This window comes from Oncorhynchus clarkii, chromosome 33 (assembly GCF_045791955.1).
Source record: "Oncorhynchus clarkii lewisi isolate Uvic-CL-2024 chromosome 33, UVic_Ocla_1.0, whole genome shotgun sequence".
Taxonomy (NCBI): Eukaryota; Metazoa; Chordata; class Actinopteri; order Salmoniformes; family Salmonidae; genus Oncorhynchus; species Oncorhynchus clarkii.
The window spans coordinates 4,302,087-4,329,297 of record NC_092179.1 but is presented as its reverse complement, the minus strand read 5'-3'; the positions used below and the strand labels follow the sequence as shown (position 1 = coordinate 4,329,297).

Below are 27,211 nucleotides of genomic sequence, written 5' to 3'. Positions count from 1 at the left end.
GATCCATCCTCAGTTTTACACTGCACAACCTTCAATGTTATGTAAAATTCTGGCAAATTAGTTCGCAACGAGACAGACGGCCCAAACTGTTGCATATACCCTGACTCTGCGTGCAATGAATGCAAGAGAAGTGACACAATTTCTCTAGTTTAATATTGCCTGCTAACATAAATTTATTTTAACTAAATATGCAGGTTTAAAAATATATACTTCTGTGAATTAATTTTAAGAAAGGCATTGATGTTTATGTTTAGGTACATTCGTGCAACGATTATGCTTTATTCGCAAATGCACTTTTGTTAAATCATCCCCCGTTTGGCGAAGTTGTCTGTCTTTGTTAGGAAGAAATAGTCTTCACAGTTTGCAACAAGCCAGGCGGCCCAAACTGCTGCATATACCCTGACTCTGTTGCACAGAACGCAAGAGAAGTGACATAATTTCCCTAGTTAAAAGAAATTCACGTTAGCAGGCAATATTAACTAAATATGCAGGTTTAAAATATATACTTGTGCATTGATTTTAAGAAAGGCATTGATGTTTATGGTTAGGTACACAGTGGTGCAACGACAGTGCTTTTTTCGCGAATGCGCTTGTTAAATCACCCGTTTGGGGAAGTAGGCTATGATTCAATGATAAATTAACGGGCACCGCATCGATTATATGCAACGCAGGACAAGCTAGATAAACTAGTAATATCATCAACCATGTGTATTTAACTAGTGATTATGCTAAGATTGATTGTTTTTTATAAGATATGTTTAATGCTAGCTAGCACCTTACTCCTTGCTGCACTCGCATAACAGGTAGTCAGCCTGCCACTCAGTCTCCTCGTGGAGTTCAATGCAATCCGCCATGATCAGTGTCCAAAAATTACGATTACCGATTGTTTTGAAAACTTCATTCATTATAGGCTACTACACCAGAAAGCATGATTTGGCTACAGAGGATCATTAGCTTCTTAAAAAAGAAAATTGTTTTAAACCTACAGTCGGAAGGACCCACAATTTGGGTAGCGCACAGCAAATACCAAATACACGATTGTTGCAACTGTCAGTGAAAAGCAGAGTCTCAGCCAGGCACATCATCATTTTTTTTTATACAATCGCGGAAAAACTGTTTGTAAAGTGAATAGCTATTGCTGTAAAGAGATGAAAATGAAAAGACTCCAATATTTCTTTGAGTCATCAAAATGACTAAAACCAGCGGAGAACATCGACCATATCCCTGGTGGGTGTGCATATTCACCGTTTTTGTCATTGGGTCAATGCCAGTTTTGTTTGTTTTTGGACAATCATTTCCTCCTCCAGGTTAGATGGACGTCATATTGTATTTGAGTCTCCCCTTTACATAAGCCAAATATATGGATCATCGTTTTTATTGATCTGTTTGTCAGTGTCAGCAGAATAGGCTACCCTGTCATTTTTGTAGTATAAAAAAATGCATGCACACACTTGGGTGTCCCGTACCTTTAAGAAATTAAATCTACTTTCACCCCTGATCATAAACCTAATTAAATGGGCTTGATCATCCATTTTTATTAAACGTTTAAATGAATAGTATAGACATTGATTCTTGAAGAAAATAACTGGTAAATAAATGCCTCACAAGCTTTAGTTCAACTGCCTTGCTCCATCACAACCCAAGCTTGTTTTACTTAAACAATGTCGTTATAAACAAACAGTGTATAGCTTCAAATATAGAGTCAGTCCTTGCATCCAAAGCTCCACCAATGAATTTGAGAGTGATTTTATTTCTCCAGCACCACCCGTGAGGGGTGGCTCTATATTTGAAGTTTTTGCTTAACAAAAACAAAATGGTGGGAATGTTGTCATCCTAAAAAACTAACAGTAAAATTCGGCGTGCTGAACACTATGGCTGTCACTTTAGAACAACATAATGGAAAGACGGCAGTCACCCATGACCTTTCTAAATCAGCCAGCAATAAAACAAGGGGAACCAAAATCAAAACTGTGAGGTAAAACGGCTGCGTGCTGTGAGACAGACAGAAAGGTGCACTTCCTGTCACAAGACAAATAACTCTCAGTGTAATAGATACAGAGTTGTGTGAGCATGGAAAGATAGTTCACAATACACCCTAAACAACCCTCAAGGGAGGTTTCGGTGGTTGGCCCCTTTAGGGGAATTGGAAGCTAACAAGACAACATTACACCTATACTGAGCCTTTTGTCACGAGTAGCCCTGCTTATACGACTGTTACACGGTGGATTATAAAAAGTCAGATCGCTGTAATTCAATATCTATGTCATTATTTTATAGGTGGTAGGCTATTGTCATGCTGAAAGACCCAGCCACGTTTCATCTTCAATGCCCTTGCTGATGGAAGGAGGTTTTCACTCAAAATCTCATGATACATAGCCCCATTCATTCTTTCCTTTACACGGATCAGTCACCCTGGTCCCTTTGCAGAAAAACAGCCCCAAAGCATGATATTTCCAACCCCATGCTTCACAGTAGGTATGGTGTTCTTTGGATGCAACTCACCATTCTTTGTCCTCCAAACACGACGAGTTGAGTTTTTACCAAAAAGTTCTATTTTGGTTTCATCTGACCATATGACATTCTCCCAAGCTTCTTCTGGATCATCCAAATGCTCTCTAGCAAACTTTAGACGGGCCTGGACATGTACTGGCTTAAGCAGGGGGACACGTCTGGCACTGCAGGATTTGAGTCCTTGGCGGCGTAGTGTGTTACTGATGGTAGGCTTTGTTACTTTGGTCCCAGCTCTCTGCAGGTCATTCACTAGGTCCCCCCGTGTGGTTCTAGGATTTTTGATCACCGTTCTTGTGATCATTTTGACCCCACGGGGTGAGATCTTGCGTGGAGACCCAGATCGAGGGAGATTATCAGTGGTCTTGTATGTCTTCCATTTCCTAATAATTGCTCCTTCAGTTGATTTCTTCAAACCAAGCTGCTTACCAATTGCAGATGCAGTCTTCCCAGCCTGGTGCAGGTCTACAATATTGTTTCTGGTGTCCTTTGACAGCTCTTTGGTCTTGGCCATAGTGGAGTTTGGAGTGTGACTGTTTGAGGTTGTGGTCTTTTATACTGATAGCAAGTTCAAACAGGTGCCATTAATACAGGTAACGAGTGGAGGACAGAGGAGCCTCTTAAAGAAGAAGTTACAGGTCTGTGAGAACCAGAAATCTTGCTTGTTTGTAGGTGACCAAATACTTATTTTCCACCATAATTTGCAAATAAATTCATTAAAAACCCTACAATGTGATTTTCTGGAGAAATGTCTTTCTAATTTTGTCTGTCATAGTTGAAGTGTACCTATGATGAAAATTACAGGCCTCTCTCATCTTTTTAAGTGGGAGAACTTGCACAATTGGTTGCTGACTAAATACTTTTTTGCCCCACTGTATATTTAAGCCAGGGATAGCTGCAGCCATTGGGGAAAGTCACAACAGAATTGTCACCAGGAGTCTTTTCTGATGTTTATGATCACAGGTGTCATTTTCAAAATGAGTGGCACCCACTGAGTGACACAGTCAGTCCATGCAGGCTTTTGAGGGACACTAAGATGATGAAACCCCATGCCTTTGAATAGTCTGGGTCTCATTCAGTCAATGTTCCCTGGGAAAACTTCTAAATAAAGCTAGGTAACATATGTCACCATCAGCATCACATTTCACTTGTCATAAAGCAGTCTTTTTGGGATATGATGACATAGTGGATTATGTCACATTTGGCAAATCACCCTACACAAGGCCCTGCTATGTGGAAGTAATTAAGTTTACTGTAGTGCCTTCAGAAAGTATTCACACCCTTTGACTTTTTCCATATTCTGTTGCATTACAGCCTGAATTTAAAATTGATTTAATTTATATGTTGTGTCACTGATCTACACACAATACCCCATAATGTCAAAGTTGACAACGGCAGGGTAGCCTAGTGGTTAGAGCATTGGACTAGTAACCGAAAGGTTGTTCAAATCCCCGAGCTGACAAAGGTACAAAGAACAGGCAGTTAACCCACTGTTTAGGCCGTTTGAAAATAAGAATTTGTTCTTAACTGACTTGCCTTTTAAGTGGAATTATGAAATTCATTTTAAAAATGAAAAGATGTAATGTCTTGAGTCATGGAGTATACAACCCCTTTCTTATGGCAAGCCTAAACTTCAGGAGTAAACATTTGCTTAACAAGTCACATAATAAGTTGTATGGACTAATTATGTGTGCAATAATGGTATTTAACATGATTTTTGAATGACTACCCCATCTCTGTACCCCACACATAAAATTATGTGTAAGGTACAGATTCAACAATAAATACCAGTGAGGTTTTCCTATGCCTCACAAAGAAGGACACCTATTGGTAGATGGGTAAAAATCAGACACTGCATATCCCTTTGAGCATGGTGAAGTTACTAATTACATTTTGGATGGTGTATCAATACACCCATTCACTACAAAGGTACAGATGTTCTTCCTAACTCAGTTGACGGAAAGGGAGGAAACCGCTCAGGGATTTCAACATTAGGCCAATAGTCATATTAAACCAGTTAGAGTTAAACGACTGAAATAGGAGAAAACTGAGGATGGATCAACAACATTGTAGTTACTCCACAATATACAGAATACAAATAAGGCAAATAAATACATTTTTGTGCTGAATATAAACCATTATGTTTGGGGCAAATCCAACACAACACATCATTGACTAGCACTCTTCATATTTTCAAGCATGGTGGTGGCTGCATCATGTTATGTATATGCTTGTCATCGGCAAGGACTAGGGAGTTTTTAAGGATAAAAAGAAAAGGAATAGAGCTAAGCACTGGCAACACCCTAGAGGAAAACCAGGTTCAGTCTGCCTTCTAACAGACACTGGGAGACAAATTCACTTTTCAGCAGGACACTCCCAGAGTCCTATCAAAATTCTTGCTTGAGAAATAGTTATTAGCTCAAAATTGTTGACCTGCTTCCTTTTTTCATCCAAGTGGAATTTGTTTGGGAGGTGGAAATGGTATGGTAACATATTAGCTATGTACTGGGACTGTACACAGTGAAACCATCATTGTAGATTTGGGTGATTTACCCTCTTTGTTCTTTTTCTTCTTTGACTCATACTTCATGAGTACTTCTCCACAGTCAGTGTTTTCTTAGGGGGTGCATGTGGGTGTGCGTGTGGGGGCAGACATTACTGTGTCTGCATATGACTGTTTTAGAAACTAACACAACTTTATTGTAGATGTAGACTATTTTCAGACTGCCTAGAATACATACATTAGGGCATTATATCATTAAACATGAGAGTTTAATTTAAAACCAAGTCAATACTACTGTAAACCTCAATTTACATGAACAGCAGGCTCACAGGCACATTTTTATTTTCGTACCTTTATTTATTCAGGGGAACCCATTGAGACCAGGGTCTCATTTTCAATGGGGCCCCGAGGACAACGCTTCATAAATATTTTCCCAACCACAATAAAAACAAACAAAAATATAATTTACAATTTCAGCACCACAATCACCACAAAAACTTAAAGGTGGGCCCACATATGCTGAGCACTTGTTGGCTGCTTTTCCTTCACTCCGCAGTCCAACTCATCCCAAACCATCTCAATAGGGTTGAGGTCGGGTGATTGTGGAGGACAGTTCATCTGATGCAGCACTCAATGGTCAAATTGGTCAAATAGCCCTTACACAGCCTGGAGATGTGTTGGGTCATTGTCCTGTTGAAAAACAAATGATAGTCCAACTAAGCACAAACCAGATGGGATGGTGCATCGCTGGAGAATGCTGTGGTAGCCATGCTGGTTAAGTGTGCCTTCAATTATAAATCCCTGACAGTGTCACCAGCAAAGCACCCCCACACCATCACACCACCTCCTCCATGCTTCACGATGGGAACCACAAATGCGGAGATCATCCGTTCACCTACTTTGCGTCTCACAAAGACAAGGCGTTTGGAACCAAAAATTGCGAATTTGGAGTAAAGGACAGATTTCCACTGGTCTAATGTCCATTGCTCGTGTTTCTTGGCCCAAATAAGTCTCTTCTTCTTATTGATGTCCTTTAGTAATGGTTTCTTTGCAGCAATTCGACCATGAAGGTCTGATTCACGCAGTCTCCTCCGAACAGTTCATGTTGACATCTGGCTGTTACTTGAACTCTGTGAAGCATTTATTTGGGCTGCAATCTGAGGCTGGTAACTTATCCTCTGTAGCTGAGGTAACTCTGGGTCTTCCTGTCCTGTGGCATTCTTAATTAGAGCCAGTTTCATTGTAGGGACTGCACTTGAAGAAACTTTCAAAGTTCTTGAAATGTTCCAGATTGAATGTCCTTCATGTCTTAAAGTAATGATGGACTGTCGTTTCTCTTTGCTTATGGTAGCTGTTCTTGCCATAATATGGGCATTATCTTTTACTAAATAGGGCTATCTTCTATATACCACCCCTACCTTGTCAGAACACAACTGATGAACTCAAAAGCATTAAGAAGTAAAGACATTCTACAAATGAACTTTCAACAAGACACACCTGTTAATTGAAATGCATTCCAGGTGACTACCTCATGAAGCTGGTTGAGAGAATTCCAAGCGTGTGCACAGCTGTCATCAAGGCAAAGGGTGGCTACTTTGACAAATCTCAAATATCAAATATATTTAGATTTGTACTATTTTGGTTACTACATGATTCCATATGTGTTATTTCATAGTTTTGATGTCTTCACTATTATTCTACAATGTTGAAAATAAAATTAAAATAAAGAAAACCCCTGGAATGAGTTGGTGTGTACAAACGTTAGTAGTATAATTGCCTTACTGAAGAGCTCAGTGACTTTTAACTTGGCATCGTCATAGGCAGGGTTGGGGAACAACAACATGTAAGGGATTACAAAAAACAGCAATCTGTTATGTTACCAGCAAAAAATATTGTAATCACATTACAGATACTTCTGAAAAACTAGATGATTACTTTGAGGATTACTTATAAATTAAGTTTCTGGTAATTGACACTTGTTTTCTCAATGACATTGAACTCAGCATTGAAAAAAGGCGCAAGTTTAAGTTTGTTCCACCTGAGCGAGTCTGACCACAAGTCAGAGACCACTATGATGACACACTAAATGTGTTTGATAGATCGCGGGAAAAGAGCAGGAATAGGCTTTTGTAGGCTAAAGTCCAAGCTATGTCTTCCAATGGTGCGACTGCTGTCGGCATCCAAAGATTATCCAACTTGACTAAACGCTTGGAGGTAAGGATGACAGCAGTGGTGTAGTCTACTGTGATACGGATATCACTTATTATTGATATCTACATAGCGCATTGATGTGAATCACACTGATGCTCTCTCATTTAGCTATTTGCGCCTTACGGATTGTGTTTGTTGTGGATGGCTGTTCACAAATCTAAATGTGTATTTGAACCCACTAATGGTTGAATTCAAGAAGTTTAAGCTGCCTATCAGTCATTGTTTTTGAAACTAGTGGACAACAAGTGAAAAATGCGCTCTTGGAACAGCTCCATAGTGCGGATACCAACCTATATAATAAAAGTGGGGCTTTAATTTCTGAATCTAATTCATGGTGATACATTTTTTTTTATCAATATGCCTAATGGACACATGCTCACACTCAGACACTTTCGATAGACTTAAAGGGGCAATCTGTAGTTGCTACATCCATTTTTGGACTTATATATATATATATATATATATATATATATCCATTGATTCTTGAAGAATATAAATGCCTCATGAGCTTAGTTCAACTGTCACACTCCATGAGAACCCAAAATAGAAGCTTGTTTTTCTCTAATATTTGTAAACATTATAAATGTAAACAAACAATGTATAGCCTCATAACATGGTTAAAACAATCATTTTGATATCATGGATGGTCAGTCCTTGCATCTATAGCTCGGTTTCTGAGTGGTTACATTTCTCCAGGCCCATCCCTCCGCTTTTTACCAAAACAGAGGAGGGGCATCCGTTTTGTTATTGTTTCATCTGAGGATTTGCCCTTTAAACAGCTGCATATTATCAATATATCAAAGTGTCGCCAACAAAAAGGTAAACAATAGGCCTTTAGCAAATGCAGCATATGGCATTCATTTTTCACGTGTAAATAGCACTTTTCATTAGTGCTCAAAGCAAGCCATCCCATGAGCGCAGCATTTATTTTTTTAGACTCGAATGAATGAGCATAATCAGCAGTCCATAGCAGTCGTCGTCGCCGGTCTACTAGCTGCCACCGATCCTTTGTACTATGTTCATTTGGTTTTGTCTAATTGGTTTCACCTGTTCATTGGTTGGTTGTTAGGGTGGGGTTATTTAAGTTCGGGCTTGTTCTTCTGTATTTGTGAGAGGTGTTAGTGTTTTGTTGGGTTTTCTCGCTGTCCTAGTATTTCACAATAGGGTACTATTTTTGTTTTATAGTTACACCTGTGTTGGGTATACTATTTTGTTCCTGTGAGTTTTTGGACATTAAAGCGTGTTTTTTCCCGCATCCTTTGCTCTCTGCGCCTGACTCCACACCCACTCACTCATTGAGCTTTACATTATTATATGAAGTATAAAGCGATGGGTTAGAAGATGCCTACATAACCAACCCATAAAGTAAAATTTAACATCCATATATGGCCAGCTATGTAAACTTTAACATTGATTTATCCTGCAATAGATGTCGTTCAATTGATAACATACATTTTTGTCTTCTTCAACTGCCTCTTAAGGAGAAAGTAATCTAAAAGTAACTGAATGTAATCAGATTACGTTACTGATTACTATTTTGGACAGGTAACTGTAACAGATTACATTTAGAAAGTAACCTACCCAACCCTGGTCATAGGATGCCACCTTTCCAACATATCAGTTCATACAATTTCTGCCTTGCTTGTGCTGCCCCGGTCAACTGTAGGTGCTGATATTGTGAAGTTGGAAACATGTAGGAGCAAAAACGGCTCAGCTGCGAAGTGGTAGGCCACACAAGCTCACAGAATGGGATTGTCGAATGCTGAAGCGTGTAGCGTGTAAAAATTGTGCATGGTTGCAACACTCAATACCGAGGTCCAAACTGCCTCTGGAAGCAATGTCAGCACAAGAACTGCTTGTCTGGAGCTTCATGAAACTGGTTTCCATGGCTGAGCTGCCACACACAAGCCTAAGATCACCATGCGCAATGCCACGCGTCGGCTGTAAAGCTCATTGTCATTGGACTCCGGACAGTGGAAATGCGTTCTCTGGAGTGATGAACCACGCTTCATCACCTGGTAACGGACGAATCTGTGTTTTGCGGATTTCAGGAGAACGCTACCTGCCCCAATGCATAGTGCCAACTGTAAAGTTTAGTGAAGGAGGAGTAATGGTCTGGGGCTGTTTTTAATGGTTCAACCTAGGCCAGCATACAGCATACAATGACATTCCAGATGATTCTGTGCTTCCATCTTTGTGGCAACAGTTTGGGGAAGGCCCACGTCAGAGACATCGATGCCTCACTCCTGGAAAAGCTAATCACCTTCTTCGCCTGCTTTAAGGAAAACAACACTTAGCCGCCGACTTGGGCCCCCGCCACTCATGAGGACTGTGTGCTCCCAATCTCCATGGCCGCCGTGATTAAGACATTCAAGCGTGTTAATCCTCGCAAGGCAGCCGACCCAGACTGCATCCCAAGCCGCGTCCTCAGAGCATGTGCAGAACAGCGGGTGTTTATGGACATATTCACTCCCCACCCCATTCAGTTGATCACACTTGCTTTAAGACATCCTCCATTGTTCCTGTACCAAAGTGAAGGTTACTAAACTACACTGAACAAAACTATAAACGCAACATGCAACACTTTCAAAGATTTTACTGAGTTACAGTTCATATAAGTAAATCAGTCAGTTGAAATAAATTAATTAGGCCCTAATCTATGGATTTAATACCTTAAAGATACCTGGTCACAGATATCGTAAAAATACAAAATAAAGTAGGGGCGTGGATCAGAAAACCAGTCAGTAACTGGGGTGATCGCCATTTGCCTAATACAGCGTAACACATCTCCTTCGCATAAAGTTGATCAGGCTGTTGATTGTGGTCTGTGGAATGTTGTCACGTGAGTACATCAGCGAGTACGTGATTGTGTTGTGTGACAAAACTGCATATTTTAGAGTGGCCTTTTATTGTCCCCAGCACAAGATGCACCTATGTAATGATCATGCTGTTTAATCAGCTTCTTGACATGCTACACCTGTCAGGTGGATGGATTATCTTGGCATAGGAGTAATGCTCACTAACAATATTTGAGAGAAGGCAACATTTCTGGGATATTTTATTTCAGCTCATGAAACATGGGACCAACCCTTTTACATGTTATGTTTATATTTTTGTTCAGGGTAAATGACTATCTCCCCATAGCACTCACTTCTGTCATTAAGTACTTTGAGAGGCTAGTTAAGGACCCAATCACCGCCACCTTACCAAACACGCTAGATACACTACAATTTGCATACTGCCTCAACAGATCCATGGACGACGCAATCGTCATTGCATTTCACACTGCCCTATCCCACCTGAACAAGAAGAATACCTATGTGAGAATACTGTTAATCGACTACAGCTCAGCCTTCAACACCATAGTGCCCTCACAGTTCATCTCTAAGCTCAGAGCCCTGGATCTCAACCCCTCAATGTGCAATTGGGTCCTAGACCTCCTGACGGGCCGACCCCAGGTGGTGAAGGTAGCCCACGCTGATCCTCAACACGGGGGCCCCACAGGGGTGCATGCTCAGCCCCTTCTTGTACTCCTTGTTCACCCATGATTGCTTGGCTATGCAAGTTTCCAACTCAATCACGAAGGAGCTGATTGTGGACTACAGGAGACAGCAGAGAGAGCATGCCCAGATCCACATTGACCAAAAGCTTTAAGTTCAGAGGGTAAAGAACTTCACATCACTAAGGACCTGAAATGGTCCTTCCACACTGACACCGTGGTGAAGAAGGTATAACGGCTTGGCCCCTAAGATCCTCACAAACTTCTCCAGATGCACCATCGAGAGCATTCTGTCGGCTGTATCACTGCCCGCAACCGCAGGGCTCTCCAGAAGGTGGTGCGGTTGCCCCAACGCATCACTGGGGGCACACTGCCTGCCCTCCAGGACATCTACAGTACCTGGTGTCATGAAGCTTACCGTAGTTCCCCAGAACAATTTAACCAATCACATGTTTGTTTGTAAATAGCACAACTGGAGAAAGTGGGAGCTTTCCAGATGTGTATTGACAGGGGTAGTGTTTTATATTCAATAGATTGATCAGGGACGTACATCTATAGTTTTCCTGCACAGAAAACACATTAGTGCAACACATTCGGCAGAAAATAGCTTCATTTTCATTAGATGACAAGTGCAAAATATTTGGCTGGCAGCCACACAAGTAGGCTAAATGAGCTTACAATGAAAAAGCAAGGTATTTCTGCAAAACCTATGCGTGGCCATAATATTTATGTTAATCATAGACAGAAGGTAGCCAGCTACATTTCCTAATGTTTTTCTTAAAGTTAATCTTGCATTTTGAAAAATAAAGGAGAGCCGCATACCCTAGAAGACAGATGCAAAAAAGTGATGTCCAACGTTTCGACAGACAAGCTGTCTTCATCAGGGTATAATCTTGCATTTTACCAGAGAAAAGCAGGCTGGCTACACCAAGAAAAGTAGCTACACATCAGTCAGATTACTGTCTGCTGATTGAATGCCCGTTCGTGAATTCTCATCCGAGTAGAGAAGTGCAACTGAAGCACAGAATTTGTCTGATGCCGAGCAGAAATTACAATAAGAAGCATTGTAGCAGCAAAATATTTATCATGCGTTTTTATCTTTTTTTCCTGCGTGAAAAACAAAGAATTCTGCACTAACACGACCCCTAAGTTTAACTTGTTAGTTATCTAAGTAAGTGGCTGAATTAATGACGGGTCATCATATTGTGTTGGCTTTCTACTATGTTTGAGAAGTCAAAGCCCTTTGGATGAGTTATCTGTACAGCTGCCACTGCTATCTTTTGATTTCCTCGCATTTTTTTCCAAAATTTTTCTTTTTTCCTATGCACTTGTTAGCATATTTAGCTAGCAGCCTCCATGGAAATTCGTTATTACATGTGTTCATTTTGTTAGCATTCTCGTTAAAAGACGCTCAATCGGCTTCTTATGTGTTTTTTGGCACCCTCTTGTGTACTAAGCATCAAAGCTGGGACAGAGAGAATGAAAAACAGCTTCTATCTCCAGGCGATCAGACTGTTAATCTGTTATTAGCCGGCTTCCTCACCGTAAACAATGCTAGATTGTTCTGTTAAAATGTAATTTGATCTCTGAAAAATGTAACTAATTGATTACTCACTTCATATGTAAATACTATATATACTATATATACTGTATTGTTAGACATTTACGGCACTACTGGAGATAGAAACAAAAGCATTTCACTGCACCTGCTTTAACATCTGCTAATCCGTGTATGCAACAAATAAACTCTGATTTGATTTGCACCCAGCACACTAAGCACATCATCACTACTAACCAAGACACTTCTTTGTAGTACACCAAACACATCATGCATGGCCTTACTGACCATGTCAAAGGCATTTTGATACACATTCTGGATTAATTGGCTAAACAAAAGCTAATCAAACTAGAAAAGTGAATTTCCTGAAAAAAAATGTAGTGTGCTTGTTTTAAAGTATTTATGGTTTTAAAAGTTTTAATTTTTTTTACGTTGTTTTAATGTTTGTAGCTGAAATGTTTGAAGAGCAGTCACATGTAAAGTGTCTACCACTTTGTTCTTATTTTTGGTATTGAAACCAGGAATTTTTATACTAATTTATGATAATTACCACTGTTCATATTTTATAAAGGTTTTGAAGAATTTGAAGTGAGGATAGCCTGAACAGGTTAAAGTTGGTTTGGCGTCTCAAGCTTGAACAATTCAATAGTTACTATTGGTGGGTAATTTTACGCTAATTTATACTAATGTATAACATTTTGTTTAACCCATGTTAATTTATGCAAATGTTAAATGGTAATTGTTAAAAAAGTATAAATAGTATTATAAATCTGTTTAATAGCACTCTGAGCTGGGTCAAACTGAACATGTCAACGTTGATTTGGTGTTAATAGCTTGAACGGTGTAGAGCAGTAGCAAATTGAAATACTTCCCATTCAAACCAATGGAGCTTTTATGAACATTTAAAATGGTTATACTTAAAAACAAATAAATGTTATCAAAATTCTGAACGCAAGCAATCTAAATTGGGTCAGTTTGAACATCTCAACGTTTGTTTGGTGAAAGAGGAGATGTGTCACGCCCTGGCCATAGAGAGGCTTTTATTCTCTATTTTGGTTAGGCCAGGGTGTGACTAGGTTTGGCATTCTATGTTCCTTTTTCTATGTTTTTGTATTTCTTTGTTTTTGGCCGGGTATGGTTCTCAATCAGGGACAGCTGTCTATGGTTGTCTCTGATTGAGAACCATACTTAGGTAGCTCTTACCCACATGGGTTTTGTGGGTAGTTGCTTTCTGTTTTGTACCTAACGGAGCTGTTTCGGTTGTTACTTTGTATTTAGTGTTCAGTTTTGCGCTTTGGTCCTCACCTTCTTCCACCAACGGCCATTACAAGATGGTTATAGATTATCAAATTTTTTTATAATTTTTAACCAAGCCTAGGGGCCTTTTTTTGCTACTGAAATGCATTGGGAGCTAATTTAAATATTATTGTAGTTCAAAAAGTATAAATTAAATCAAATATTTTCTCAAGCAATCTAAGTTGGGGCAGTCTGGACATTTCGAAGTTAGTTTCGTGTTGATAGCTTAAATCTTCTTAAGCTCTAGAGTGGGCTGAAGAAATATAATCATAACTAGATGGTGATTTTCCATGAACATTTTTGTGACTTGTTCAGCTCTTTGAAAGTATTTTTGTAGCATAGGATACAGTGTTGCCAACTAATTTTCAGGTTAAGTTGCTAGAGGCAGGTTGATTTGTTGCTAAATGATGTTGTGATGTCATTAAGTTGAATACACAATAACGTTACTCAAATTGATTGGCCAGCTTGGCAAAAAATATGATTTGACATTTGTTCAGGTACAGACTCCCACTCTTTTCTGTATATCTGGCTGTACAATTTTGATTGAGACATTTTGATTGATGTTGTAAATTCTGTTCAAGATCAAACATTCGTGAGCAACTATATTCATTGGATTTGGCTCGTCGAACCCGTACTGCTGCTGCAGTCAGCCAACAATGATTTGCAATTTGCTGAAATTGCTGCTGGCCTGCTGCTGCCTGTGCACGAGCTGAGCGCCTGCTGCTGACGTCACTCACAACGCATTTTTGCAGCCAGGCACATGTGTTGTGACTGAGTGTGTGACCGAGAACATCGTTTTTGTGTCATTTAGAGGGAAATTGCGTGCATTTTAGCGTTTGAGTCACTTTTCAAAAGATGCTAAAAGTTCCAAATACATTTCTAAAAGTAGCTACATTTGTTGCTAGGTGCTGTTTGGAAAAAAAAGTTGCCAGGGTAGTCTGAAGTTCCTAAATCTTGTTGGCATCACTGATTTGGAGAGCAGTGGAATTACTGTTGATGGGTTATCTTGTATATAGTTATAATTGATACAAGTTTAAAAAACATTTTTGTTAGGATAGCCTGAACTTGTAAAAGTCGGTTTGGTGTCTGTAGCTTGAACGGTTCAAGAATAAAGATTCTAAGACATTTTATACACTTTTTAAATGGTTATAGTTCAAAAAGTGTATATATAGCATTCAAAATATTTTGACAAAAAAATCTAAGGTCAGTCTGAACATCTTAACATTGGTTTGGTGTTGCTAGCTTAAGTAGTGAAAATAGAGGATATAATTTTTTTTAACCTTTTATTTAACTAGGCAAGTCAGTTAAGAACAAATTCTTATTTACAATGACGGCCTACTTGTAAAGCCCCCCGCCAAGCCAAATCCTTCCCTAACCCGGACGACGCTGGGCCAATTGTTCGCCGCCCTATGGTATAAGATCACTTTCTGAGTCAAAATATATTTTTACCTGACTTAAAAAACCAACGCCTATGAAACATTAACCAATTAAAAACAGTTCTGTAGCAACAAGGTTTGTGCCATTGGCTATAAGCCCAATACATTATCAGAGCATATTAGCTGTGCTTGATTTGCCCTACCAATGCATTTTTTCTCATTTTGAAATTATATATTTTTTAAAACGGTATACGATCACACTTGTAATAGATAACAGGCTGCCTCTCACCGTCCTTCCGCTCTCCCTCTCTCCACTAAGAAAAGGGGGCACAGTCTTCTAGCTGATGGCAAAATTCCAGTTGCACTGCATTATCTGTATGTAGCCTCGCTACTGTATATAGCCTGTCTTTTACTGTTTTATTTCTTTACCTACCTATTGTTCACCTAATACCTTTTTTACACAATTGGTTAGAGCCTGTAAGTAAGCATTTCATTGTTGTATTCGGTGCACGTGACAAACTTTGTTTTGATTATCTCTGCCTCAATATTAATAAAAACACTAACAACGCAAGCTTATCGGAACACGTTGCCGTATAAACTCAGCAAAAAAGAAACTTCCCTTTTTCAGGCCCCAGGTGCAGAACTTTTGATAAAAAAAGAAAAAGATTTTATGGCCCTTTTTTGCACACTCAAATGCATTGGTATCCATAGCAACAGCTCCGTTTCGACTGCTGAATGACGAGACATGAGAGAGATGTTAGTTGGCGTTAGCTACCTACTTTTTGTCACTCAACTCCAACAAACAGCTGTAACTTTGATTGGTAGCAGATCATTTTGTTCTGATTCCCGATCTGAATAGCAGAGAAGTAGACAAATGTCAGTATGAAGATATGCAGAAACTGCTTCTCCAATAGAAATCCCCGTTCACGCTTGTAGGGATGTCATTGCGACATTAGCTAGCTAAGCTCATTCGCAGAAACACGTCATTGGATCTAACTGTCCTCTCGGGCCAAACTGCGCATGTTCAGGCCGTCAAATCAAAGACACTCGTTCAATATAAAGTTGTTTTTTGACGAAAATGAAAATGTTGCCTTCAGCAAGCACATCTAATAAATATAGTTGCAAGCAGCAATGTTGGGGGTTCAACCTGTTGGCCCACTGTGCCACCATCAGCAAAAATTGGACACAACACCCAGGTATGTCATGACACAGCACAAGTGTGGGGGGGGGGGGGGGGTTGTCTAAATAACACTAATTTGCTCAGCATATTTCTTTTACCCTTTAGTGTAAACAAACAATCCAATGGTACAACCAATGGTAAAATTTCAGTCACAAAATTGTTGCCATTGGTACACCACATTTATGGTGGAGGAGATTTTGATGTTTTATTTATGTAATTGAACTGATAACTTGCGTACAACCACAAAATAATATAAGGATGAAACATACTTTTCTCCAAAAAATCTCCTCCAGAATTCGCCGGCGTCTGCTTTGGTGATGCGGAACGTGTTACCCTGGAACTGACCCCCAGGAAAGATGGCCTTGATCTCTGCCAGGATGTGGCTGAAGATGAGTGAGAGCTTGGTCAGGTTACGCCTGTCAGTAGAGACAGAGAAGGAGAGATGAGTAACCCTGTAAAATATTAACATGAGTAACCTTGTCTGAGACTTGAAACCCGGAAAGTCAAACTTACGTGGTACAATTATGATGACATAATAATGACCAAATAATCAATTCTGTGCTGGCCTATTACTAGGTTGTAACTCATTGCATTGAATTCTTAATACAGAAAGTAAATACCCAAAAGTACCCATTGTTTCTACACAATATATCAGAAAATACCAGCTGAAACAGGACTGTAACACATAATGTATTCCATGGAAAGGTGACTCGGAATACACAATGTATTCCATGGAAAGATAACTGGGAATATGGCCGAATATAAACAGTGTAGTTATTCCCTCCGTAAGGTAATCAAACAAGTGAAATGTCGGTACGGGGACAAAGTGGAGTCACAATTCAATGGCTCAGACACGAGATGTATGTGGCAGGGTCTACAGGCAATTACGAACTACAAAAAGAAAACCAGCAATGTCACGGACACCGTCTTGCTTCCAGACAAACTAAAACACCCTCTTTGCCCTCTTTAAGGATAACACAGTGCCACCGACGCAGCCCGCTACCAAGGACTGTGGGCTCTCCCTCTCTGTGGCCGACATGAGTAAGACATTTAAACGTGTTAACCCTAGCAAGGCTGTTGGCACAGATGGCATCTCTAGCCTTGTCCTCAAAGCATGCGCAGACCAGCTGGCTGGTGTGTTTACAGACATATTCAATCACTCCTTATCCCAGTCTGCTGTCCCCGCATGCTTGAAGATGGCCACCATTGTTCCTGTACCCAAGAAAGCAAAGGTAACTAAACTAAATGACTATAGCCCCTTTAGCACTCACTTCTGTCATCATGATGTGCTTTGAGAGACTAATCAAGGATCGTGTCACCTCTATCTTCCCTGACACCCTAGACCCATGTCAACTGAAAAAGTGTGTGCGAGCAAGGAGGCCTACAAACCTGACTCAGTTACGCCAGCTCTGTCAGGAGGAATGGGCCAAAATCCACCCAACTTATTGTGGGAAGCTTGTGGAAGGCTACCCGAAACGTTTGACCCAAGTTAAACAATTTAAAGGCAATGCTACTAAATACTAATTGAGTGTATGTAAACTTCTGACCCACTGGGAATGTGATGAAATAAATAAAAGCTGAAATCATTCTCTCTACTATTATTCTGACATTTCACATTCTTAAAATAAAGTGTTGATTCTAACTGACCTAAAACAGGGAATTTTTTGTGGGATTAAATGTCAGGAATGTGAAAAACTGAGTTTAAATGTATTTGGCTAAGGTGTATGTAAACTTCTGACTTCAACTGTATGTTGTGTCAGGTGCTGTAAAAGCGAATTCTTTGCTCGTTGTCTCAGCTAAAGCTGGAAAACGCTAACATGATCACAGATAGTGCTGCTGCAAGTTTGTTTTATATTTTATTTAATTATATTATTTATGTCTGTCACAATATGAGAATGTGGAATGTCTTGTATGTGTTGATTGAAAAACAAGAACTTTAAATAAAATTGGTGCATTTCCCCCCCCACCCCATATTCCATTCAGTTGGCTTTATTTTTATAAGATATTACACTGGATCTCTTGAATAAGTTCCTCCGTTTCTTTTTGTTTTTCCTCTAACTTATTCTGTGCCTCTATGCTACAGTTTTATAACTATCTGTTCAGTTAGTCCATTTCCTTTGTTAATACGGCCTCTTTTGACCTAAAGTGCTTTTGTTTTAGAGATGAGTACAGAATGGCATGACCTCTAAAGACACATTTAAGTGTCCCATACAGTAAGGGGATCTGTTGTTCCTATGTTGTCGGAAAAAGTCAGTTATGGATTATTCTGTCCTAGTTATAAACAAGTTATCATCTAATAGGTTTTGATTACATTTCTAATATCCTCGCACACGTGGAAATTCTGTAAGAGTAATGTATATGCCTATTATTTGATGACCCGACCTCATTTTGTCCAATATAAACACTTTTTAAACTTTTGGTGCCAGCGAGAATGACAAAAGAAGATGACTAGCTTGATTGAGCCTCTGCTATGTATATCTAACTAGGTCATTATATTTAAGCCTCCATATAGCCACTAGTTCTTTTATATCCATGACATTCATGATTTCCTTAAGTGCATGAGGGTGATAGTTTAATGTGATTTCCTTTACGGTCCATTGAGGTATTTAAAACCATATTATAATCTCCCACCATAATAATAGTATTGTATTGCTTGTAGAGTTGATACATTATTTATTTTCAAAGAAGCTTGGATCATCATTATTTGGACTGTATAGGTTAATAAGCCATATCTGTTTATGGGCCAATAACATATTTAAAATCATCCATCTACCTTGAGGATCTGTTGGACAATTTGCACATTTGGATCAAAATTATTGTTATTGAATATATTCACCCCTTTTGAGTTTCTTTGCCCATGGGAGAAATATATTTCACCCCCCAGTCCTTTTTCCACACAACTTAATCTAAAATTGTTGAATGAGTTTCCTGTAAACAATAGATATCAGATTCCTTCTCTTTTAATCCAAGTAAATACTGGTCATCTTTTCTTATTATCTGCTGAGCCATTACAATTATAACTGACTATACTTTCACTATTTACCATAATGAGATTCAAGTTTCTAATCTATTTATCATAATATATGTTTGTAAACTTACCATTAAAAAGTACCATAGTGATTGAGTGTCCATATAGCTGTACCATGATATTAGCAAACAGTTATTGTGATTCATCCTATATTGTCCCTAAAGTCATTACCCCATAGCAACAGATGTGGGATATATACACACACACACACACACACACACACACACACACACACACACACACACACACACACACACACACACACACACACACACACACACACACACACACACACACACACACACACAACCCGTATCCCCCAAAAACAACCACAAGCTCAGCTGTTCAACAGGTCCATCTACGAGCCCAACTCAAGAAAAGACTTGATGTGCGAATGCATATACAGTTGCAGCTGTTTGAGAAGGCCTGCAAAGTATTTGATTAACCAATAGGAAGTCCTAGCCATGGGTTACTGCAGCTAGTGTTGCCAGCACTGCCACTACCTGGTTGGCAGTGACTTGTATATTATGCTCTCCCATCAGGGGGCTTTGGCTTTGTAGGACCAACCCTGCCAGGCAGGCTCAGAATCTTGAGCGGGCAGTACTGCCTCTGACCACATTCATCTTTCTGATTAGGCCGAGTCGGCCCATAAAACAGATAAGGACTTCTCCTTAGTGTATGGGTCTCTAGGGTATTTATTTTATTTTACCTTTATTTAACTAGGCAAGTCAGTTAAGAACAAATTCTTATTTTCAATGACGGCCTAGGAACAGTGGGTTAACTGCCTGTTCAGGGGTAGAACGACAGATTTGTACCTTGTCAGCTCAGGGATTTGAACTTGCAACCTTCCGGTTTCTAGCCCAACGCTCTAACCACTAGGCTACCCTGCCGATCCCAAACACACCGCCCGGGCAACGAAGGAGTGGCTTCGTAAGAAGCATTTCAAGGTCCTGGAGTGGCCTAGCCAGTCTCCAGATCTCAACCCCATAGAAACTCTTTGGAGTGAGTTGAAAGTCCGTGTTGCCAAGCAACATCCCCAAAACATCACTGCTCTAGAGGAGATCTGCATGGAGGAATGGGCCAAAATACCTTGTGTGAAAACCTTGTGAAGACTTACAGAAAACGTTTGACCTCTGTCATTGCCAACAAAGGGTATATATAACTTTTGTTATTGACCAAATACTTATTTTCCACCATAATTTGCAAATAAATTCATAAAAAATCCTACAATGTGATTTTCTGGATTTTTTTTCTAATTTTGTCTGTCATAGTTGAAGTGTACCTATGATGAAAATTACAGGCCTCTCTCATCTTTTTAATTGGCAAAACCTGCACAATTGGTGGCTGACTAAATACTTTTTTGCCCCACTATTTCAAATAGCCATGGAGTGGTCTTGGTGTCTAGGAACATGTGGTTATCAATATACAGTTTATCGACTATGAGAGCTACACGTTTCCATTTGAATCTATTATAAACATAGAACTCTGCGACGTTCTGTAATTTCCTTCGGGAACTGATCATTCATCCCTATTTTCGATCCAGCAAGTCGTTTACCCAGGCTTTTAACCTTTATTTTATCATGGAAGAATGCAAATTTGGAAACGATTGGGCTCTCATATCTCTGTCCTCTGTCCGAAACGGTGTACACGTTCGAGAATCTTCACCCTCTTTTTCTTTGATACCAGAAAGTACCAGATTTTCACTCATAGATCAAGTCTGTATGTAGGCTTCTCTCAGAAACATGCTCTCCTTTTTAACTTCCAAATTTCAATCATATTGACTGTACCTTTTAGCTTGTTTGTTTCTTTCTCCATTGTCACAGCTGTCTCTTTCCTTACTACACAAGCTGGGCATCATTCACAAGTCATTCACAAGTGATACTATATCATTCACAAGGGATTCTACATCATTCACAAGTGATACCACATAATTCGCAAGCGATACTACATCATTCACAAGTGATACAATATCATTCACAAGTGATTCTATATCATTCACAAGTGATACCACATCATTCACAAGGGATACTACATCATTCACAAGTGATACTATATCATTCACAAGTGATAGGCTAATATTGTCACCTGTCAGACCATTCTTAATTGAATGTTGTTTTTACATATACTAAATAAAATATGTGAGATTAGTTTTGATTTAGAATGGACCATTTTCATGCACCTGTCTCTGAGCAGGGGCATAAATACACACTTAAATAGTGAATGGAGAATGCTCTTCCTGTTGTTCATTTTGATGACAGCCAGATAGGCTATACTCCTGTTGTGAAGAGAAGCAATGTGCTTAATATTAGGAATGTTGAGAAATAAATATAGTAGGCCTAGCCTGTAGAAAGCTGATGGGATCACCCTCCTTTTATTAGCAGCCATCACTGTTTTCACACAATTTTATAGCATATCCTATAGAAATGATGCGCAAATTGGGCTTACAGGAACACGTATTAAAATCCATGCATTAACCAGATATGAGGAGCTGTCTCTCGTTGTGCAACAGGTGATCCTATTCTGCTCAAACTCTGAATGCCAGGGCTCTCAAGTGTTTGATAAGAATCTCGATTGGATTTGCATTGATGTCAGAGTAATTAGAGGGACAATAAAGCATTGAGTACCAGGCCATTTCTGACTGGAAGCTAGCAAGTTTGGAAGCCTAGTTACCGGGACAAGTCACATGGAATTTGACTGCGGTCATGACTCATAACAGCCCTAGTCCCACCTGCCCAATTAGCTTTCAGAGTCAAATCACATTGACCTGGGTTGTACAGATCAAGCTCAAAGTTCCTCTCTGTTTGAGAGTCAGAGGAGGTTAAAAGTTAAGTCGATACAAGACAACGCTTTACCATCACTGTCGCGGTGACACCTGCGTTGGTGTAGCTTAACAGTCGATGTGATATTTTCCTGCTTTCCTGTCACCTGTGAGACGACACTACCCAGTCTCTGTGACTAGCATGTTCCCAACGAGGTCACTGCGACATACATTCCCCCCCATGATAACAGGGGCTGGAACCCAATCAAGCATGGCACAGCAATGTTTACACAGTGACTTTATTTACAAATGACTGTCCATGCACACACTTTCTCTTCCTGAAAATTGTAATATGATACCAGCAGCAGCAAATACACATTTGATATCCAAAGTGCATGGACACCTTTCCAGAAACAAATCTCTCACCGTTGCCGCTTGCTATAGACCACCCTCTGCCCCCAGCTGTGCCTTGGACACCACACGTGAACTGATTGCCCCCCGTCTGTCTATCTTCAGAGCTCGTGCTGCTAGGTGACCTAAACTGAGACATGCTTAACACCCCGGCCATCCTACAATCTAAGCTTGATGCCCTCAATCTCACACAAATTATCAATGAACCTACCAGATACAACCCCAAATCTGTAAACATGGGCATAAACATTTATTTCACCTTTATTTAACCAGGTAGGCTAGTTGAGAACAAGTTCTAATTTGCAACTGCGACCTGGCCAAGATAAAGCATAGCAATTCGACACATACAACAACACAGAGTTGCACATGGAATAAACAAAACATACAGTCAATAATACAGTAGAACAAAATAAAACAAAAGGTCTATGAGAATTTCAATAAGCACCTTTCTACGGCTGGCCATGCATTCCACCTGGCTACCCCTGCCCCGGTCAACTGCCCTGCACCCCCCACAACAACTGGCACAAGCCTCCCCAATTTGTCCTTCACCCAAATCCAGATAGCTGATGTTCTGAAAGAACTGCAAAATCTGGACCCCTACAAATCAGCCGGGACAGACAATCTCGACCCTCTCTTTCTAAAATTATCTGCCGAAATTGTTGCAACCCCTATTACTAGCCTGTTCAAACTCTCTTTCATATCATATGAGATCCCAAAAGATTGGAAAGCTGCTGCGGTCATCCCCCTCTTCAAAGGGAGAGACACTCTAGACCCAAACTGCTACAGACCTATATCTATTCTACCCTGCCTTTCTAAGGTCTTCGAAGGGCGAGTTAACAAAACAGATCACCAAACATTTTGAATCCCACCGTACATTCTCCGCTATGCAATCTGGCTTCCGAGCTGGTCATGGGTGCACCTCAGCCACGCTCAAGGTCCTAAACGATATCCAGCCATATTCATCGACCTGGCCAAGGCTTTCGACTCTGTCAATCACCACATTCTTATCGACATCTGGCAGTCTCTATGGGGGGTTCAATTCTCGGGCAGACAGGGTTCAATTCTCGGGCAGACTCTCTTCTCTGTATACATCAATGATGTCGCTCTTGCTGCTGGTGATTCTCTGATCCACCTCTATGCAGACGACACCATTCTGAATAAATCTGGCCCTTCTTTTGACACAGTGTTAACTAACCTCAAGATGAGCGTCAATGCCACACAACTCTCCTTCCGTGGCCTCCAACTGCTCTTAAATGCAAGTAAAACTAAATGCATGCTCTTCAACCGATCGCTGCCCGCACCTGCCCGCCCGTCCAGCATCACTACTCTGGACGGTTCTGACCTAGAATATGTGGACAACTACAATTACCAGGGTGTCTGATTAGAGTGTAAACTCTCCTTCCAGACTCACATTAAGCATCTACAATCCAAAATTAAATCTAGAATCGGCTTACTATTTCGCAACAAAGCATCCTTCACTCATGCTGCCAAACATACCCTCGTAAAACTGACTATCCAACCGATCCTTGACTTCGGCAATGTCATTTACAAAATAGCCTCCAACACTCTACTCAACAAATTGGATGCAGTCTATCACAGTGCCATCCGTTTTTTCACTCAAGCCCCATATACAGTGAGGGAAAAAAGTATTTGATCCCCTGCTGATTTTGTACATTTGTCCACTGACAAAGAAATGATCAGTCTATAATTTGAATGGTAGGTTTATTTGAACAGTGAGAGACAGAATAACAACAAAAAAATCCAACAATGCCAACAAGGGTTTTGCCACCAAGTACTAAGTCGTGTTTTGCAGAGGGGTCAAATACTTATTTCCCTCATTAAATTGCAAATCAATTTCTAACATTTTTGGCATGCGTTTCTCTGGATTTTTTTGTTGTTATTCTGTCTCTCACTGTTCAAATAAACCTACCATTAAAATTATAGACTGATAATTTATTTGTCAGTGGGCAAACGTACAAAATCAGCAGGGGATCAAATACTTTTCCCCCTCACTGTACTGCCCACCACTGCAACCTGTGCGCTCTCGTTGGCTGGCCCTCGCTTCATACTCGTCGCCAAACCCACCATACTTATTTTCCACCATAATTTGCAAATAAATTCATAAAAAATCCTACAATGTGATTTTCTGGATTTTTTTTCTCATTTTGTCTGGCATAGTTGAAGTGTACCTATGATGAAAATTACAGGCCTCTCTCATCTTTTTAAGAGGGAGAACTTGCACAATTGGTGGCTTGACCAAATACTTTTTTGCCCCAATGTAATAAATATTAAGCAAGTTTGAAAGAGGGAGAAATGGAAACAAGAGGAGCCCACCTTCAATGGTTTTTTTTTTATCTCCATTGTCTGCCTGGACCATTGGACCATTAATGGGGGTATGAAGAGGAAATGCCTGGGTTCTCTCTTGCTGGAAACAATACACCTCCACCAGACCAGACAAATAGACTCCCTCTCTCAGTGATACTGTGCCACATGTCAACTGGATAACTCATAGATACACCTTGAAATAAGTCTTACCCTTGCATTTTAGGGAAATCCAGTACAAATGGGCATTATCATCAACAGTGTATTATTGGTGGGCAGATCAGGCATTTCAGATGTCCATCATTGTGGAGTTCTGACAACATGTAGACATCTGGGTGATTACGGACACATGGCAACACAATATGTTCACCCATTTCCGTCTCGTGCAAATAACTTGCTCTCAGATGCTCAGAGCATATCAAGAAATATGCAAATCCTTTCAACATATTCATCCACACACCAATGTTTTGTCTAAAAAACAATGCCCTCATTTTGGTCACGACCGTGTCACAGTAAATAAAACGTTGAATACAAACACATCCCAAATACTAACTGTCAAATTCTGCAACAACCACAACAACATGACTATCACTTGGCAAGACGGCTTAATCAATCACATTGAAACAAAATGGGGCTAGTTTGCTTATGTGTGTGTTTGTATTAAAGCTATTTGTGCCAAACCATGCTACATGCCATCCTAATTGAAGACGTGGAGAAGGTAGGATGGTCCCCAAGGGCGATGGATGGATGGATGATGCTGGCTGCCCCACAGCTCCCTGTCCAACACTCACCATATGTTTGACATTTCAAGCTCATTACATAAGCTGTGACAGAGAGCGCAACTATGAAAGGCATGCTTAGGACTGCTCACTGTATGCCTTCTTAGACATTGGTTGACGTTTCATTTGCTTCTCCATTCATTAACACAAAAGGGGAAGACATGTCATAAACACTACATGCTCATAGCTTTATTGATTAAATAACTGAATACTGTCCAAATGTAATCAGGAGTGCTCTCGATACTGTCTTGAGAGGCAATTGGATAGAGCAGGGATCATCAACTAGATTCAGCCACAGGCCAATTTATTTTCCTGAGCAGATGGTCAGGGGGCCGGAGCATAATTACAAATCATTTGTAGACTGCAAATTGACCGTAAGAAGTCCAAACATATATGTTTGGCTAAAACATAATTATTTCAAGCCTCGCTTACATTTGTACACTCAGATCTGTTTCAGCTGTCCTTGTGCTTGTCTCAACCCCCCTCCAGGTGTCGCCCATCTCCCCATTATCCCCTGGGTACTTATACATGTGTTCTCTGTTTGTTTGTCAAGTCAACCAGCATTTTTGTCTCAGCTCCTGCTTTTCCCAGTCTCTCTTTTCTCACCCTCCTGGTTTTGACCCTTGCCTGTCCTGTCCCTGAGCCCGCCTTCCTGACCACTCTGCCTGCCCCTGACCCTGACTGCCGTCCTGTACCTTTGCCCCACTACTCTGGATTACCGACCCCTGCCTGCCTTGACCTGTCATTTGCCTGCCCCTGTTGCTGTAATAAACATTGTTACTTCAACAGTCTGCATTTGGGTCTTACCTTAAAAACCTGACAGCTCCTTTTTCAAAGAGTGTATCTAGAACCTAAAAAGGATTCTTCGGCTGTCACCATAAGATAACCCTTATAATAACATTTTGGTTCCAGATAGAACCTGTTTGGGTTCCATGTAGGACCCTTTCCACAGAGGGTTTTACATGTAACCCAAAAGGGTTCTACCTGGAAACAAAAAGGGTTCTCCTATGGGGAAATCCGAAGAACCCGTTAGGAACAACTTTTGGAACAGTGTACACGTTCACGTCTCTCTATTATGCAAGGGAATACTTGGAAACAAAATCACTTGGAGCTGATCTCCTGGTATTTTTACAGTCTTTTATGACCAACAATGAAAGAGAACTTGAGGGGCTCAAATAAAACACAGTTGGGGAACCCTTGGAAACAGGATATTTGATTTGATTTATTAGGATCCCTATTAGCTGATGCCAATAGAGACAGCTAGCTATACGATGGAAGAGAGTTCCATGCACTCATGGCTCTGTATAATACTGTACGTTTCCTTGAATTTGTTCTGGTCCTGGGGACTGTGAAAAGACCCCTGGTGGCATGTCTAGTGGGGTTAGTGTGTGTGTCAGAGCTGTATGTAAGTTGACTATGCAAATTTGGAATTTCCAACACATGAATGTTTCTTTAAAAAAAACAAGAAGTGATGTAGTAAGTCTTTCCTCAACTCTTAGCCAAGAGAGACTGGCATGCATAGTATTAATATTAGCCCTCTAACTACAATGAAGAGCAAGATGTGCCACTCTGTTCTGGGCAGCTTAACTAGGTCTTTCTTTGCAGCACTTGACCATATGACAGGACAATAAACCAAGATAAGACAAAACTAGAGCCTGCATGACTTGTTTTGTGAAGTGTGGTGTCAAAAAAGCAGAGCATATCTTTACTATGCACAGACATCACCCCATCTTTACAACCATTGAATCTATATGTTTTTACCATGACAGTTTACAATCTAAG

At 40.2% G+C, this 27,211-nt stretch overlaps 1 protein-coding gene across 5 annotated transcripts in view; it reads right to left on the bottom strand.

Moving 5' to 3' along the window:
- Nucleotides 1-27,211, bottom strand: part of LOC139392740 (Cbl proto-oncogene B, E3 ubiquitin protein ligase) — a 165,091-nt gene that overhangs the window by 100,915 nt on the left and 36,965 nt on the right. For all 5 annotated transcript variants that reach the window (XM_071140955.1, XM_071140953.1, XM_071140958.1 and 2 more), the window contains one exon: nt 16,401-16,547. In XM_071140955.1, the coding sequence (XP_070997056.1) occupies nt 16,401-16,547 (147 nt within the window). The remainder of the gene's footprint in view (nt 1-16,400; nt 16,548-27,211) is intronic.